Here is a 17,619-nt window from a genome sequence, read left to right on the forward strand (position 1 = left end):
TAAAGAGAATATTTGCTGCTCACTTTGAAATGTCCATAGCCCTGGCCCAAGGCTACTGTGACTTTCAGCCAAATGCATACAAAAATCCTGGAAGGGATTTTTATGTATTTTTATATATTAAATTATGCGTGGTACTGACAATTTTTTCTAACAGTTTCTCAACAACTAACTATTTGGTATTAGCGAATTCTCTTGGGACCCATAAATTGGATACATCCTGCAGATACAGATAATGTTCCAAGTCCACATGAAGAAATTATATGGCTGTAAACAGAATACATATGCCTTTGGATGCTCTGGACTTAGCTAGTTAAAAACCAGATTAAAAAGAAATCATATAGCATTTGTGGTTAGCATAACTTTAAATAACAATGAGAACCGCCCCCCCAACAATAATCAAGTGCTGTTTTCATTGCAACTGAGGAAGGTTTTGGAAAGATAATCTAGTTTATTGGACTATTTCTCCAAGGGCAAGCATTATGGGTCATTTTTTACTGGGCAATAAAATGCTTTTAAATTGTAAATGTTGCTGCATATAATCAAGTTATCTCTTTTTTGGAAGATGAAAAATGGAAGATTTCTTAGACCTTGGAAAGAGTTTTTGCCATTTATTTATGAATCACTCAGCAAAAGGCAGTCATGTACTATTTCAAATAAGCTGCTATCTCAGAATGTCACTGTCACTTGACTCAAAGATTTTTCTTTCTTTTTTGGGGGGGGGCGGGGAGGAGTTCCTCCTCCTCCTACATCATCAAGTCAACAATTCTGTGGGCAAGGGACAGGACAAGATATTTTCATCAATATTTGGAGACAGAGAAGAAGGGTGCTTAATATATGAGGACTAACACTAGATCTCGCCCCCATCCCCCTACCTGCACCCCTCCACCAGCACCATCACCCCACGCACTTCACTGGAGGAAACAACAACAAAAAAAACACCATTCTGAAGCTGTGGTAAATGCTCAGGCCACGTGACACTGAATAATGCTGTTTGGATTCAAACACTGAGACTCCGCAGTGACACAGTGATTCATCTGCAGCTAGTTTACTAAACTGTGGGCACTGAGAAATAGGCAACCCGTATTGAGCCAAAGGTACTGCTGGCCTCGCGAAAGCTCAGCCAGGTGCTGAGAGTAGGGTGACAGCACAGCTTTGGGAGGAAGGGAGAGTGAAGAGGGGAGAGAGGCACGTTCACACCATAAGGTTCACACCGCGCCATGAGAAAGCCTCTGGGCCGAGCCTGAATTTAAAGCGGGAAATTAAGGGGCAGAGATTTTAACTAATATACTGAACCTTTACATCGGTCACCTAGCTTCAATCTACAGCAACACTAAGAAATTGGTATTATTAATCCCCTCTTAGACCCGAGGGACTGAGGGTGAAAGAAGCAAAGAGGCTCTTCCTGGGACTTAATGCCCGGCGCGCCAGACTCCCAGGAGTGGGGAGCGCCCGGGGCGGGCTGCTCCGCTTTCCTGGAGGGGAAAGAAGCCCGGCTGCGGCACATAAACCGAGGCCTGGGTGAGGCGCCAGCCCAAGCTGCCAGCAGCGGAAGGAGAAGGGGGGTCTCGCAGGCGCGCGGCCCTCGCCCGCGGTAGGTCGGTGCGGAGACCAGAGCTGGAAGCCAAACGCAGACAGTTGGCGAGAAGCACCAGCCCCCTCCGCCGGCCTACTCGCTGCGGGGAGGGGTTTCTCACGCCCCCCGCTCCTGGGTGACTGCACCGGAGGTCGGAAGGAAGCGGGGCGAGGGATGAGTCATCCCGCCTAATTCCTCCTTCCCGGTCCCTCGCCTCCGCACGCCGGCCCCCTCCCGAGATCGAGCAGCCGGGAGCGAAGACTCGCTTATCCTCAGAGTCCGCTACCAAACCCGCTGTGGCCTGCAGAAGAGAGGAGAAGGACGGGGCGTGTGGCCAATGAGAGCTTCGCCCTCTCGCCGCCGGCCAATGGGCCGCTGTTTACAGGGTAGGGCGGGACTCGAAGGGGGGCGGTCCCGGGCTGGCGCGCGGCGTCGCGCTCCCGTGGCTCACAGAGAGAGTGGCTCGGAGACAGCGCGCCTCACAGGGAGTCGGCGCCTAAGCGACGCGGGAAGGCGCCACCGCCGCCGCCGCTGGCCAAGGTGCTGGAGACGACAGGACGGTCGACCGCTTCGCCAGCTCAGGCACCCGTTGCAGCTGCCGCGGCTTCGCTCCCAGCCCGGTCCTCATGGAAGAGATGGAAGAAGAGTTAAAATGCCCTGTGTGCGGCTCCTTCTATCGGGAGCCCATCATCCTGCCCTGCTCTCACAATTTATGTCAAGCGTGCGCCCGCAACATCCTGGTACAGACCCCGGAGTCTGAATCCCCCCAGAGCCGTCGGGCCTCGGGCTCCGGGGTCTCCGACTATGACTATCTGGACCTGGACAAGATGAGCCTGTACAGCGAAGCGGACAGCGGCTATGGTTCCTACGGGGGTTTCGCCAGTGCCCCCACTACCCCGTGCCAGAAGTCCCCCAATGGCGTCCGCGTGTTCCCCCCCGCTATGCCGCCACCGGCCACCCACCTGTCACCGGCCTTGGCCCCGGTGCCCCGCAACTCCTGTATCACCTGCCCCCAGTGCCACCGCAGCCTCATACTGGATGACCGGGGGCTCCGCGGCTTCCCCAAGAACCGCGTCCTGGAAGGGGTAATTGACCGCTACCAGCAGAGCAAAGCCGCAGCCCTCAAGTGCCAGCTCTGCGAGAAGGCGCCTAAGGAGGCCACCGTCATGTGCGAACAGTGCGATGTCTTCTACTGCGATCCGTGCCGCCTGCGCTGCCACCCGCCCCGAGGGCCCCTAGCCAAGCACCGCCTGGTACCCCCGGCCCAGGGCCGCGTGAGCCGGCGACTGAGCCCGCGCAAGGTCTCCACCTGCACAGACCACGAGCTGGAGAACCACAGCATGTATTGCGTGCAGTGCAAGATGCCTGTGTGCTACCAGTGCTTGGAGGAGGGCAAACACTCCAGCCATGAAGTCAAAGCTCTGGGGGCCATGTGGAAACTGCACAAGGTGAGTCCTAAGAAAATCCACCCCTAACTCCCCTCGCCTCCGATCCTCCGGTTTTGCAGCAGACGGTCTCCCTATTGCGCACAGTGCATCCCAGTGGGGGTGCAATGCAGGTTCTCCTGTATCTGCTTCCCCCGTCTGGTGCACTGCAGAAGCGCAGGGGGACCTTAAACCGAGGGCAGGGGAGTTAAATATCCCCAGAGAGTTGTTGCGGGGATGCCTGAGAACCGGTCTCCCCGGGAGCACTGCCTAGCACGGGGCGTCCCCGCTCCGCGGCGGAGGCGCAGCCTGTGGTCGCCGCCGGGGTAGTGGAAAGCGCTGCGGAGCTGGGCAGAGGCACGCCAGCGCCTGGGGCTGCCAGGAACGCTCCAGGGCAGATCCGGCTGCGGTCCCCAGGGACGAAGTGGGGGCGGTGGGGCGGCGCGAAACGCCAAAGGCTGGAGCTGCGGGGTAGGCGGGCGCTGTGACTCGCGGCGGGGGCGGGGAGAACTCCGCGGGTGGAATACTGATGAGTCCGTCCTGGCCCAGACCCGGAGTCCGCGCTGGAGCAGATGCGGGACCGGGTGCTTTGCTCCCAGGTGGCGGAGGTGGTGCAGCCGAGGAAAAAAGAATCCTGTGGTCGCCACGGCAACAAGGCTTGATGGCTACGGGTCCTGACCACCCCCCCCCCCCCCCCACCCCCCCGGGGCTAGGGACCTGGGGCTGAAGTAGCAGGCCAGAGGTTTCTGTGTGGTCTAGGCCTGAAAGCTAGGCAGATGTGTATCCCAGGGTAACCCCATCCTCCCAACCACCACACACGAATTTGTCCAGGATTCAACCCTTTTCCTCTTTCAGTAGTTGTCTTTGAAAGCTTTGAGGCACCTGTTACCACCAGATTTACCTTTCTGATCTCTTTTGATGGCGCCTCCACCAAAGCCAGCTTCAAGAAGAGTGCCTTTAACAACGTTTAGGTAAGCCACTCCTCTGCTCAGAATCCTCCAATTGTCCCCCACATTTCTTAGACGGTCCCTAGAATGGTCCACTAGGACCTGCTTGACCTGTTCATGTTTGGCCTCATCGACCTCATTTCGTCCCACTCATTCCCTTTGCTCCAGCTGCACTGTCCCTCAACCAACATCAGACACCTTCCGGCCCCCGGGCCTTTGCATTGGATGTTCTTTACGCTTGGGACAGTCTAACCCAATAAATACCTTGTATTCGAATGGCTCACTCTCTTGCCTCCTTAGATTGTTGCTCAGATGTCACCTTTGCAGTGAGACCCTTCTGAACACAGTTGCTGCCTCTAGTCTCAGACACCCCTAAGTGGCATGCTATGTATTTTAATTATCATGTTACTTTTGTATTTATCTATTGCTCCTCTCCACACATACTAGAAAATAAACTTCATGAGGAAAAAGATCTTTATAAGTTATGCCCACCCTGCTTAGAAGGAAGGGAACCACTCTTGAGGAGATGTGTATAAATTTCACTTGTAATTTTTAAATAATTTGCTTGGTTGGGATGCAAAGGGTAAGGCAGCGATTCAGGATTATTGTGGAGATTTTCTTCACATCGAGTTGCAAGCCCAAGGATCAGGTAGGGCAGTAAAGATGGTGTTCAGGCCTCAGCTATGCCCCACTAAGGGTTTCCCAGCATTTCTTGGAGACTAGAAAGGCTAGTCTCTGAGAAAGACCATGGGGTTCAGGCTGGAACAGTGATATTTTATTTACAGCAAGAAAAGAAATAAGATATCACCTTTTTTCAGCAATCGAGGTTTTCTCAATTCAGTCTTAATTGAATGTGACCCGTGTTTATGGTTATTTGGGTTCTCACATATAACCTATTAAATCTTATTCATACTGATGGAAATTTAAGTCAGCACAAATTTGAGCCCTACTAGGCATATGCATCTATTTTTGAAGCAATTTCAATTTAACTTTTTTTAAATGATATTTTATTTTGAAAGTTTTCAAAACTTGAGTTCATGGCCAATTTTTTCCTTCATGTTATGATTTCACTCTTAAACTGCTAACTATAGCCTATGTTAAGTTACCTTTCAAAACTATCCTTGGAACTAAGAAATTAATCTCCTTGACTGAAAAAAGAACTTAAGAGTCACACATTAATTAGGATGGTCAAACCACAGCATAATTTTTCTGTGAAGAGTCTATACGTTTTCCATTAAAACCAAAAGCAACCTTTTAATCTTTGTCAAGCCCTGTATAGATTTGAAATGTTAAATCGTTGATTTTATGGGTAATGGAAATTGTGAGTGGACACTGGTGTGGACTGGGTTGAAATTTGGATGTCTGTTAAAAAACCAATAATGTCAAAGCCCTTGAGACATGACATAAGTAAGCTAGAAAAGGAAGGGTGGTTTGTTGAAAAAAAAAAAAAACATTTCTTCTCTGATCTTTTGCACACTTTTTCCAAAATAGTGAATAGGTATAATTTTTGTTCAGTCAATATCAGAATTATTAAACTGCCAAAAAAAAAATAAGGCAGAAAGATGAGAGATTTTAACATTTGCTTACTGTCTTAGGTGAACAACAAATATTCTCCCCCATCTTATCTTCTTAATAAAGTAGTTAATGGGTTAACGCTGGATTTTCTCATATAGTCTATTTATGTTCTGTTTCCACAACAGCTCATGGGCCAGAATTTCTATGCCCTTCAAAACATAAGAGAGCAAAGAATTACATTAAGTAGTTTCCCCAAAGTTGGGCAGTAAGTTATCAACACACATTATTACTAGACCTGAAAGTTTTCATTAATGTTCTACCATATTAATTAGTCATTTCTAGGGATAAAAAATTCTGTGAATAAGTATTTCCCTCGAGCTCTAAGTCATCATCTTACACATTTAAGACAAAATGGCTGAAATTTATTTTTAAAGAGGTTTTAAAAACAACTGGTTGAAATTCACTAGTTGTCAGTTGACCAAATTAAAATATTTCTTACACATATATGACTTTCAAAATCCATGAAAAGTAATACTGCATCAAGTAGCCATATAAGACAAATACCTGGTAACAGTTTTCATTTAGTAGGAGCACTTGCTATATTCCTTTATCCAATTTAGTTTGGTATAAAGAATTGCTACAAAAAAAAATCATTTTGTAGATACTTTCAAATAGGCAATTGGAACCATTATTACTATTCTGTAATTTTAGCAATTCACACTTCTAAATCTAACATTATCCTTAAATTCCTGGTGTGTTTTATCAATCTCTGAATCAGTACATTTGAAACCATTCTGTTGTATTTGTGCTATTGAGCAAAGATTTTCTTTTCCTTTCTGTATTAACCACTCTGAATCTTGTCTCAAATGTTATTTTTCTCTTAGAAGATTTGCAATTTAAGGAACATTTTATTTTTTAAAGATTTTATTTATTTATTTTAGAGAAAGAGCTAGGATGTGGGAGTGGGGGTGGGAAGCAGCGGGGGAGGGAGAGGGACAAGCAGACTCCCACCCTGAATGCAGCACCCCTGGCAGGACCCAGTGCCACGACCCTGAGATCATGACCTGAGCCTAAACCAAGAGTCAGATGCTCAACCAACTGAGCCACCCAGGTGCCCCAGCGACATTTTAAAATAAACTTTATCAGTTATGCTTTCATTTTCAAAGTATTCTGAAAAAAAATATCTGCTTTGTAATATGTTGGTATCTTATCAAATATCTGTGTAGCAAAGTGTTATTTAATGTAACCAAAATGGTATTTGGTTAACTATCAACAGTAAACACAATATAATCTAGATGTTCCTATGATAAATATAACAGGTAGCTGATCTTCATGGTTTTTTTTTATATTTTTTAAATTTACATCTGGTACAGTCAGAACATTCTGTGCACGGTGGTACAAATATTAAGGAGAATGTATCAGAGGAGTCAGTTGTTCCTCTTTGTACTGAGGCATAATAGAAAGAGCTAGATGACAGGGGATCCCATTCCAGACCTGATGCTGCCACTGACTTCCATTCTTCCTACACACAAATCTATATTTGTGGAAATATTTTGAAAAAATAATTTAAATGTGTGTAACATACTCATTTCAGTTTGGCACAAGAGAAAGCTTTATATAAAACAGAAGTTGTCTCACTAGTCAACAATTATTTCATAGAACCTCTTTTATGGGATATTTTGCTTGCTCCTTTCAGAGCACAGAGTGCAGTAAAAGGCTACTCTTGAAGGTGCCCCAGAAGGGTGAGCCACAGCCTCATGAATCCAGAGAATATTCAGTTGAAGTAAGCTCATGGAATAAAAACACTACACAAAGATTTATTTATATATTAAACAAAGGCATTTTGTTTTTCAGTAGTGATGCTAAAATGCTAGTTGATATCACTCAGTTTTTTCAGATTCTCCAGTGAAGACAGTGTTATATCCCTCTGAAGCAGCAGAAATTGTTCTTCCCGTATATACCATGAAACGATGCTATTAATTGAAATTTCAGGTCAAGTCACAGTTTGCATAAAGAGAAAGTTATCATAGCTACCTGTTATTGAGGATAGAACCCATTACATGGTAAAAAAGTAAGAACAAGATAGTTCTAAATAATATTGTTATCAATTTTATCAGGGACTCTTGGTTATAAGGAACAGAAAACCCACTCAAGTGATCTCAGAGGATTTCGTGGGGAATGAAACAAGTCAACTCTCAAGGAAAGCGGAACTGAAAAGCTAGAAACTAAGTTTATTTTCTGTTATCAGTCAGGTTGGACTAAGTTATGCTACAGTAACAATTTCCTAATCTCAGTGAATTACAACAGTAAGTAATTTCTCACTCTCCTCAATGCCCATTGAGAATCAGCTGTGGCCCTTCTCCACATCTTCCTATTCTTGAACTTCAGCTGAAAGAGCATGTTTGGAACATGCCAACCTTATGATAGAGGGAGGAGAACAAAACAGAACTACTCAATGGTATTCAAGTTTCTATTCAGATGTGGTGTGTCATTTCTGCTTATATTGATTGGCTAGAATAAGTCATGTGGCCATGCCTCCGTGATGCAAGGAATACACTCTTCCCACAGAGAGAGGCACCAGATAAGGACCCTGTAGTGGGGGCTAGAGAATATTTTGAACAAATAATACAATGTGCCACATGTTTAACTCTCTTACCTGTGCTTCTGTCTCTTGCAATGGGCCTCTTTGGCCTACACAAGATCTGAAGGACTCTTCCAGCCCCAAGACAGCATGACATTTCAGTGCAAGTGTCCACTGTCATCTAACTAAAGTGTCTCTACACATTTTCAACTTTAGAGAAAGAATCTGATTGGCTCAGCTTGCATCAGGTAATGACTGATGACTGTCTGGGCCATGACCCCACCCCTTTGGTGAGGTGGATGTAGACTAGGTTGAGACAAGTGAGGCACTCACCTCAGGGGCAAAACTTAACGGGGCACCAAAACTCAGTAATCAAGATAAAAAAAATACTGTAATGCAATATCTTAAAAAATAAAAATGAATGCAAGAAATCCATGATCAACAAAATGTCAACATTTTAAATAAAGGCAAGATCACTAACAGTGCCATGCTGAGCCATATTGGACCCTGAGTCAAAAGGAAAAATCAGTAATATCGGTCCCATCTTTGTTTAAAATATTAACCTTTGTTCCTCATAGAATCTTTGCATTGATTTTTGTTTTTAAAAAATACCACATTAAAATAGTATTGATGTTGATTCCTGAGGTTTTTGGCACTCCCTTAAATTCCACATCTGAGGAGAGTGCCTCACTCCCCTCCCCCCAGTCCCAGTCCTGAGGGACAGAGTCACTTGGTACAACACCTGGCTCCCAGTTTACTGTTCAGCTCGAGAAAAGCTCCAGACAGAATGCTTCAGAGAGCAGCGGGGGCAGGGAGGCACTGACCAGCATTCTGGTACGGTCTCAGAGGAAGCCATGCTGGGTGCAGAAGAAAGCCCTTTTGCTCTACTTGGACCTTCCGTGTTTTAGCCACAGCACTAATTTCTTGAGCTGCTTTGACAGTGAAGCAATAGAGTTGATGATGATGAAAAAAAGGACAGAAAAGTATAGAGAACACTGAGAGCTGGAGCTCAGTGCTTGCTCTCCCTAGCAATGCTCCAGCACCAAGTGGTTTGTGTTGTTATCTCTGTCGCATACTCTGGTGAACGTGGTCATGTCAGAGCAAAGCAGTCCCTCATTTTGCTTATATTTGAGTGGAGGAAGGAGGACAGAAGGTGTCATAACATGATTTCGTATTCACTTTGGGTACGAAATCATGTGGTTGGGCTGGGAGTGGGAGAAAAATAAAACCGCATAGCTTCCTGTCTGTAATATTATCTGTTTATTAGAAGGAAAGAAGAGCGTTAGTAACCATGGAGTTCAATGTTTTGTGTTTTTTGTCTTTTGGCTTCATACCAGCAGTGCTCTTCTTGCTCTAGTTAAATGTTTCCCTCCCCACCATATTCCTGCCTGTGCCCAGTCCCTGTGATTCTGGTGGGCTGCCAATCCAGCGCCCTGCCTTACCTGGCCAAGCGGGAGGGCATGGGACATAGGCCTGGCCAATTGTCATACCCTATCCCTCTGGCCAAAGTGATTAATTTAAAAGATTAGCACGTAACTCAAGCCAGTCCAATCCGAGTCTTTTTCTGAGGTTTATATATACGACTCAGGGACAGAGGAGTCTTGCTTTCCTCTGGGTGTGCTGCAGTTGAAATAATAGAAGCCAGGAGCTCTCTGTGTCCATGCCGCTTCCTCCTACCACTACACCAGTAGAAGAAAATAAGGCAACCCACAGAAATACAGAGCTGAGAAATGGAGAGAGAATTCTGAGAACAGTATTTGAGCCTCTGGAACCCATCATGAGTGAGGCCAGCTACCCCCTCCTGCCTTTTGAGTTACTCGAGTCAATAAACATCCCCACCTTTTTTGCTTTAGCTAGTTTGTATCGGCTACTTTCAACTGAGAGGTCCTCACTTATAAAAGCATATGAATTAACACATGTGAACATTTGTATTTGAAGATATTCATTCTAGATATTGTCTCTAGAATACTATACTTAGAAAGCTGCATTCTGATGCCAAAAAACCCCCCCCCAAAACAAAAAACAAATGGAAAGCAGTTTCAATTCAATGAAGCAGAAATCATATGATATTTAATCTAATGCTGTTTACCCGTTCACTAACAGTGTGTCCTGTACTAGCTTATTGAGCAATAGTCTGGACAGGGAGGTTCTGAAGTCAAACTTCTGCCAATAATCAATTTTATTTGTTTTCAAAGGCAGGAAACCTCTGAAGACATACATCTTGCTTTGACCTGTTCCTTGGGTCAGAATTTCTCAAACTGTGTTCCCACGAAGTTTCCATACTTAAATAGTTTTGTAACTCTCCACTCTAAACCTGTTCCTGGTGGTTCACATTGTACATTATTATATCAATGTACTGGTCCATTCTGCAGCAAAGAAACCTGCTTGATTTAATCTAGAATTTTCTAAACTTATTTGACTTTGGAAACTATTTTTTATTTATTTTCTCATTTTTCCCTAGCTTTATTGAGATATCACTGACATATAACATATGTAAGTTAAAGGTGTACAAAGTGATGATTTGATACGTGTGTATATTGTGAAATGATTGCCACAATAAGGCTTGTTAGCACCTCCATCCCCTCACATAATTACCTTTTTTGTATGTGTGTGGAGATAACTTTTAAGAATTACACTCCTAACTTTCAAGTATATAAAAGTGTGTTGTAAATTATAGTCACCATGTTGTATATTAGATCTCTAGAACTTATTCATCTTACAGCTGGAAATTTGTACTCTTTGACCAACATCTTCCATTTCCCCAATCCTCAGCCCCGGACAACCACCATTCTATTCTCTATTTCTTTGGGTTCAGCTTTTTTAGTTTCCACATGTAAGTGAGAACATATAGTACTGGTCTTTCTCTGACTTATTTTACTTAGCATAATGCCCTCCAGGTCCATCCATGATGTTGCAAAAGGCAGAATTTAAAGGAAATTCTTTAAATTCTTTAAAATTTATGGCTGAATAATATTCCTCTGTGTGTGCGTGTGTGTGTGTACCAAATTTTCTTTATCCATTCATCTGCTGATGGACACTTAAGTTGTAGAAACTTTTTTTTTAGTGCTAAATGAGTTTGGGAAACACTATTCTAGACAATGATTAGCTAATAAGTCAGTAAGAAAGTAAGCATTCTTAATTTCTGGTGTATGGAGTAGACTATAAAACTCCAGCCTGTGGATAACTGTCCCAAATAAGACTATCTTTAAATCTTATGTTAATCCTTAAAACAAGTATTAAAAGTTAAATTTGTTATTCTTTGAATATTAAAGCCAAAAATAGAGGTAAAAGCAATTAATACAAGTTTTGTAGTGTTTATATACATATGTTCAATATATGTTGCTTCCCGTTTTATTGTAAATAACTGAAAAAATAGTTTAAGCATCAGTAATACTAATGTAATAAATTAGAATTAACTGCTTTGATCCATTTTTGACTATTTTTAGGCATTGTGTACATGATGCCAAATGACTTATTTGATTGGGTTTGCCATTAAATTGTGGTAGATAGAAATAGATTGTTTTTAAACTACTTATTAAAACAAAAAAGATGATTTAGCTTGAAGGTTAAAACTCTACAGGTGCACCTGTGACAGCATATCACAACAATTTATGAAAGTTAAAAGAGCAGTGCTTTGCCTGTTACATTCCAGGCTTTGCTAATATTTTCAAAATGACATCTGGAGTCAGTTTGTAACCTTGGAAGAAGAGTTAGTGATAAAATGGCCCCCAGTAGTGTACCTAGATTATTAGAGACGATCCAGGTTTTGTCAGCAGCATGTCTAATGTCCCCCAAAAGACATCTCAAAGCCAAAAACACTTCTCCGGGGTGTTCTCGCAAGCAATTTCTTCCCAACCTTAACCTTATCTTAAACTGAGAACTATCTCAGAGTGACATTATTCAGAAAAACCCAAGCAGAATGCCCAGAATGCACTTGACACATCATCAGGGAAATCATCACAATTACACTTCACTTTGGTTTAGCCCTGGCTTTGCTATCTTTTTAACTTGTGTGGCTTATGGTGCAGCATTTTGGCCACGGATCCAGCCATAGTTCCATCTGCCTGTCTAAGTTACCTCTTCTTTCTTGACCTACATGGCCTTCCAGGTTCCCCACGGAGCCCTCTCCCTGTCCACCAGCCCTGCCCTCCAGCATTTGCTTAAACTAGACCTTCAGATCAACTGAGCCAACCTCACCAACCTCGCAGCAGACCAGCCTGCCATCGGAAAGCTGAGTGCTGCTCCCTGTTCCCCCATAGTCACTCCTGCACCAGCGGCACTCCACCCCAGCTGGGTTGAATGAGAGACACATTTTTTTCTTAACTGTAGAAAGAGAGTTTTCTTCATTTTGACTCACTCATTTTATGCTGACAAATCAAGAACACTTGTCTTGAGTTTCTAGTCATGAATAAATAAGCATCACTGACTTTTCCCTCTTCCTCAACATGCCTGTCCCTAAAGACTCACCTACCCATGGTCTCAATTCCTTGCACCTGAATATCTGAAACAGAGCAGGTCATTCTCAGTCCCATTCCCTTTCACAATGTGTTCCCAAACTCTCTTCTATCTTCTGTCCACCCATCTCCTTAGCTCCCATCTCTGAGTTTCAACACTGAGCGTCCCCCACTGTACTATAATTGCATATGTTAGAATCTTCCACTGGACCTTATGAACTCAAAGTCATAGATTATTTCTTATCTACCTTTGTTTCCTCCATTAATGCTCTTAGTAGATGTTTGAAAAGGTTTAATGAAGAAAAGAGTCAATAAGAAGATTAATGATTAGCAAATAGTCCACTATTTTAAATTTCTCATATTAGCCTGATAATAATGGTTAAATTTGAAAGCCTTCAATTTTATACTTTTGTTAAAAACTTACTGAGAACTTACTACATGCCAGGAACTGTTCTAAGCTGTTTCCAGGTACTTTCTCATTTAATCTTCAGAATTCACACATATTCCTGAGAAAACTGGGGCACAGACAGATCGTAAAGTCATACTGGTTGTAAGAGGCAGAGCCAAGGTTTGAATCCAGGCTGTCTGACTCCAGAGTTCACAGATTGAACCGCTATTCTGTCCTACTGTCTGATCATCACAGGAAATGCATGACCTAGAAAGCACCGTTTTATGGTCCTATAAATTATAATGGCATAACAAGTAAACTGAGTTCCATTAGTTCTCATGCATGAAAATTACTGAAAAATTAAGTCATTTGTCCCCTAAGTTTCCTTGTGACAAAATAAATTTAAAGAGGAAAATATGGGGCAGAAGGAAGTGAAAGACAAGTAGGTTGAATATTCCATAGACCAGATCCTCGGAGGCACACAGGGTAGGGCAGATTCCCTTGGGAGGGGTCTGTCCTGCCTCCTTGTCAGAGCCTGTCAAGCAGCAGATATGCAGTGCGGTTCTATCAGCTCAGCCATTGATTTATTGTCCTTTTGTAACAAAATCACCATCTTAAAATTTATAGACAGAAATGACATAAAAGTTTAGGTTGAGGGTTTTCTTTTGCATTTTCAGCATCTTTATTTCTGCAGATCTAAAACATTTATAAGTCTATCTTGGAAAGCACAAAAATATGTTGAAACCCATAAAAAAGTATCTGTTCTGTTTACTTTCCATTTTTTTCTTGGGCTTTTTGCTGAGGTGGTTAAAAGAAAATACATATATTCCTTTTCAAGAATATATGCCTGGCCCACCTTTTCCATAAATACAAAAAGGAATGTGTGAATTGGAAAAGCCTATTGTTTAAGAATGGGTTTAAGCACTGCCAAATAAAGTTTGTTTTTCATAAGCCTTGCATAGAACCAGAACTGTGTGTTTTATACTCAGAGCTCTGCTCAAAGAAGAAACTGTTCCTTAAAGAATTAGCTTTGGAAGGAGAATGCTAAACATTGTTCTTTGGTGTGGGAATAGCCACCTTCTGTCATTAGCCAGTACACATAGATGGTTAATTCTCATCTACTGCTGATTTATTCATGTGAAGCTGACTTTCCAGCCAGATAGTATCAATTCCGCTTTATTGAGATTTTTGTTCATCCTCTCTTTATTCTTACTTTGCTTGCAGCTTGCATTTTAAGAAGCAACTGTTGGATACCAAATACTTACTTCTCTCTCCCATGCTCCAGGAAAAGCCGGGGAGAGGGCCCTGTTGCTCTGACCCATGCTGTACATCAGCCTAAGACATTATCGAATCTCTGAAAAAGCAGGTTGCAGAGGGAAGTAAATGTGAATATAGGGGATCAAACATTTTCTACCTAAGTCAGCTCTTCTTCATAGGCTTTTTGATTTTGTAGGGAGCAAATGCTTGGAAGGTCAAACATATACAGGCTCAACTACAATTACAACTCACCCAAAGCCAAAGGGAAATAACTCTATAATATAATCTACCATTTTTTATTGTCTGTACTGTAATTTCTTATCATCGCTACAAACAACCAACAGCTGATTTTCCTATGGATATGTGTAGTACATTGCACAGTGCTTCTGCTGATGTTTCTGCCATCACCCAGACACACCAGTTCACGATAAAATGGATAACATGATAAAATGGTGTTGCCTCTGCCGTCCCACTCCTACATATATGAAATGGGATCCCAAGAGCATCAGTCACATCAAATCAAACGTAAAATCGGACTCCCATCCAATCTAATAAATCTTACATGGTGCAGATAAATCTGTGGTGCTTTTAACAAGCCGTTGTTATTGATTTCATTGACCATCAATCATCTGGCCCAGAGTTAGCAAGGAAATATGATAAAGAGCTTTCAGCACACAATCAATACAGTGTGAAGAAGCTTGATGTTTACATTCAACTCATGTTATCCGGCTACCTTCTGCCATTGTGGAAGCAAATCTGCCATTAGTGGAACTAAAATATTGTTCAGTATTAAATAAAATTTTCTCTACTTTCTACTTTGAGAAACAAGAGGTATGGAAATACAGAAATTTGGATAAGCACTAAATTTCCAGGCTGGCTTCAACAAGCATGATAAGCAAGGGTACTGAGTGTAACTACCATTCTGTTAGTGTTCAAAAGTAGCACCTTTACACCTAGACTTAGGACATGGATTTCTGATTGCTCTGGTCACTGCATATAAAAGTGTTGTGAAAAAATTTGAGTTGATAGTGAGGTCCCGTTATGTACATATGAAACATAATAGTAAATATTGGTGTTAACTGGCAAATCAACACATAAATATTTTGCATTAATTTTAAAAACCATCAAACCAAAGAGAAAATTCATGCTGCTGGCATTGATAACATCCTTGATTCTTGATTTCCAAAGAGGCTGCACCATCTTACATTCCTACCAGCAATAGATGAAGGTTCTAATTTCTCCATATTTTCACCAACACTTGTTATTATCTGTCTTTTTGTCTAGAGCCATCTTAATGGTTGCAAAGGGAGGGCTCATATGGTTTTGATTTGCAGTTCTCTCATGACTAGTGATATTAAACATCTTTTCATGTGCTTATTGGCTGTTTTGTATCTTTTTTAGAGAAATGTCTATTCAAATCCTTTGCCATTTTTAGTTGGGTTATTTCTCCTTTATTGTTGAGTTGTAAGAGGTCTTTTATATATTCTGGACACTTATTCACTCATTTAAAATGGAAGGGACAGAGATGTAGACCTCTCTTCTCTTGGAAACCCAGAAAATAAAAAACAGACACATAGCTGAGTGTGAGGAAAAAGTTGTCAAGGCTGGCCCACCACGACCTACTGGTAATTTCTTGCCCAATAACCTCATCAGCCAGTTCTGAGGCAGAGCTCAGATAAGCTCTACTAGAAGTGATTCCTGATGAATAGGATACATGGGAAAGTCCAAAAGTTGGAGGAGGAAATAATTTGGTTATCAAGGTACCTGGATATGGTGGCTGTGCTTCCTCCTTAACTTGAGTTACCCTTCTGCCAACTTTGGCGATAGGGTTCATTTCAGTGTAAGAAAGTTCCAGTGGTGCTATGGTTTCTGTTACAGGTTACCACTGTGGTATTTAAAAAAATCACTTCCAGGTGTCAAAATGGTGGATTCTTCCCCTGTATTTGAGAGTTATAAATAGATAGAATTGAGACACTGGATATTTGAGATCACTTGCCAAACCCCTCCAAAATCAAAGGAATAAATCCCAGAATACTTTAGTAAATTACCAAAATCACCCAGCACGTATCACCAAAAAAACACGTTGATTTCTTAGAACTTACATTAAGAATTCTGAACATCCGAGGACCCATTTTCAGTTGATTCTGTGTGTGTGTGTATGTGTGTGTGTTCAGTGAAGCTCAATTAAAACACCTATTCTCTTTTGGAAGCTCTCCCATGCCCCCAGACAACCATAATCACAGTTTTTTTTTTCTATACTCCATGACCATGCTATCAAAGTTTACTTGAACCTTGTTGTCCTCTCTTTAAGGGGAAATTATATATGTCTATACTATTGAATTAATGTTCCTTCATTATATATATTATTTTTTTAACATTGGCCCTCAGTAGACAGTGCCTTTACTCAAAGGATCAATCTCATGTGGGAGTTTCAGCATAAAAGCTGGAAAGGGAAGAATCTGTAGAAAGTGGGCTTTGTTTTGTCCCTCACAAAAGGAGAACTGCTGCACTGCAGCATGGCTGTCCCCTTGGATTGATTTTCTGATTGGCTCCTGCCCTAGCGAAAAGCACAAAAGAAGTTTATAGGATGAAGCAAAAGAGAGTCTCCAGTTTCTCCTCTCCCCCTTCGGGTACAGTACTTGCCAACTCTGTTGGCACCTGACTGACCACCAGTCAGTCTCCCCTCCTCTCCCCTCCCCTCTCCTCTGAATCTTCTGGTTTCTGCCTACGTGTCTGCAAGCCCAGCTTTGGTTCTGATGTATGTGCCTTTGTTTGGTCATCTCCATGCCTTGCTTTGACCACTGTGTGTCCAGTCTGTTCATCCAGCCCCAGACCCTTGACCAGCCACTTCCAGGGAGAGTCTCTCTGTCCAGCCCATCTGGCTTGTGCACCCTCTGCCTCTAGCCTGACACTGGTTTTCCCCACGCTGGCTTCCTTCCCAGTGAAGGACCCAGTGCTGACAACTCCTCAAATCATACCTCATGGGTAGCAGCTTCAGAGCTGGCACTGATCCCAACAATAGATTATTGTAATGTACTTGGCCCATCACCTGTAATGTTAAAATAAGATTATAACATATATATCTGGGTTGTATAAAAATGCACTCACATAACTCTTTTCATTTGAAACATGCCATAAAATGATTTAGCTAAATACAAATGCAGAATCCATTGACATATAGCCACCACTGAAATGAAATATGACAGATATTTAGTTGGACCTGGAAGTTCTACTTATGTTGAAGGCAGAAAGTAAAAAATAATTTACAAATTTCATCTGCAAAACAGGGAAGGAATGAATTAGTTAGTAGAAGATTATTACCCAATTTGGAGGCTAGCCAGAGACTGGTCAATTACTGTCTTCTGAGTAGAGCCAAATGGTTCAATTATATTGCAGTCTTACCTCCATGGGTCTTCTATTTACTTATGTGAAAAAAATGTCATCAATTTACCATTTATATATTGTTTAATTTGCATGTTA

The 17,619-nt window shown here is 42.5% G+C and overlaps 1 protein-coding gene across 5 annotated transcripts in view; it reads left to right on the forward strand.

The window, feature by feature from the left end:
• Positions 1 to 1,889: 1,889 nt before the first annotated feature.
• The window catches only part of TRIM9 (tripartite motif containing 9), a 109,352-nt gene continuing 93,622 nt past the window's right edge, over positions 1,890 to 17,619 (forward strand). For all 5 annotated transcript variants that reach the window (XM_034992257.1, XM_034992258.1, XM_034992255.1 and 2 more), the window contains exon 1: positions 1,890 to 3,021. In XM_034992257.1, the coding sequence (XP_034848148.1) occupies positions 2,200 to 3,021 (822 nt within the window). In that variant the 5' untranslated portion in view covers positions 1,890 to 2,199. The remainder of the gene's footprint in view (positions 3,022 to 17,619) is intronic.

The sequence above is a fragment of the Mirounga leonina genome, unplaced genomic scaffold, assembly GCF_011800145.1.
Source record: "Mirounga leonina isolate KUSES-001 unplaced genomic scaffold, KU_Mleo_1.0 Mir_82, whole genome shotgun sequence".
Classification (NCBI taxonomy): domain Eukaryota; kingdom Metazoa; phylum Chordata; class Mammalia; order Carnivora; family Phocidae; genus Mirounga; species Mirounga leonina.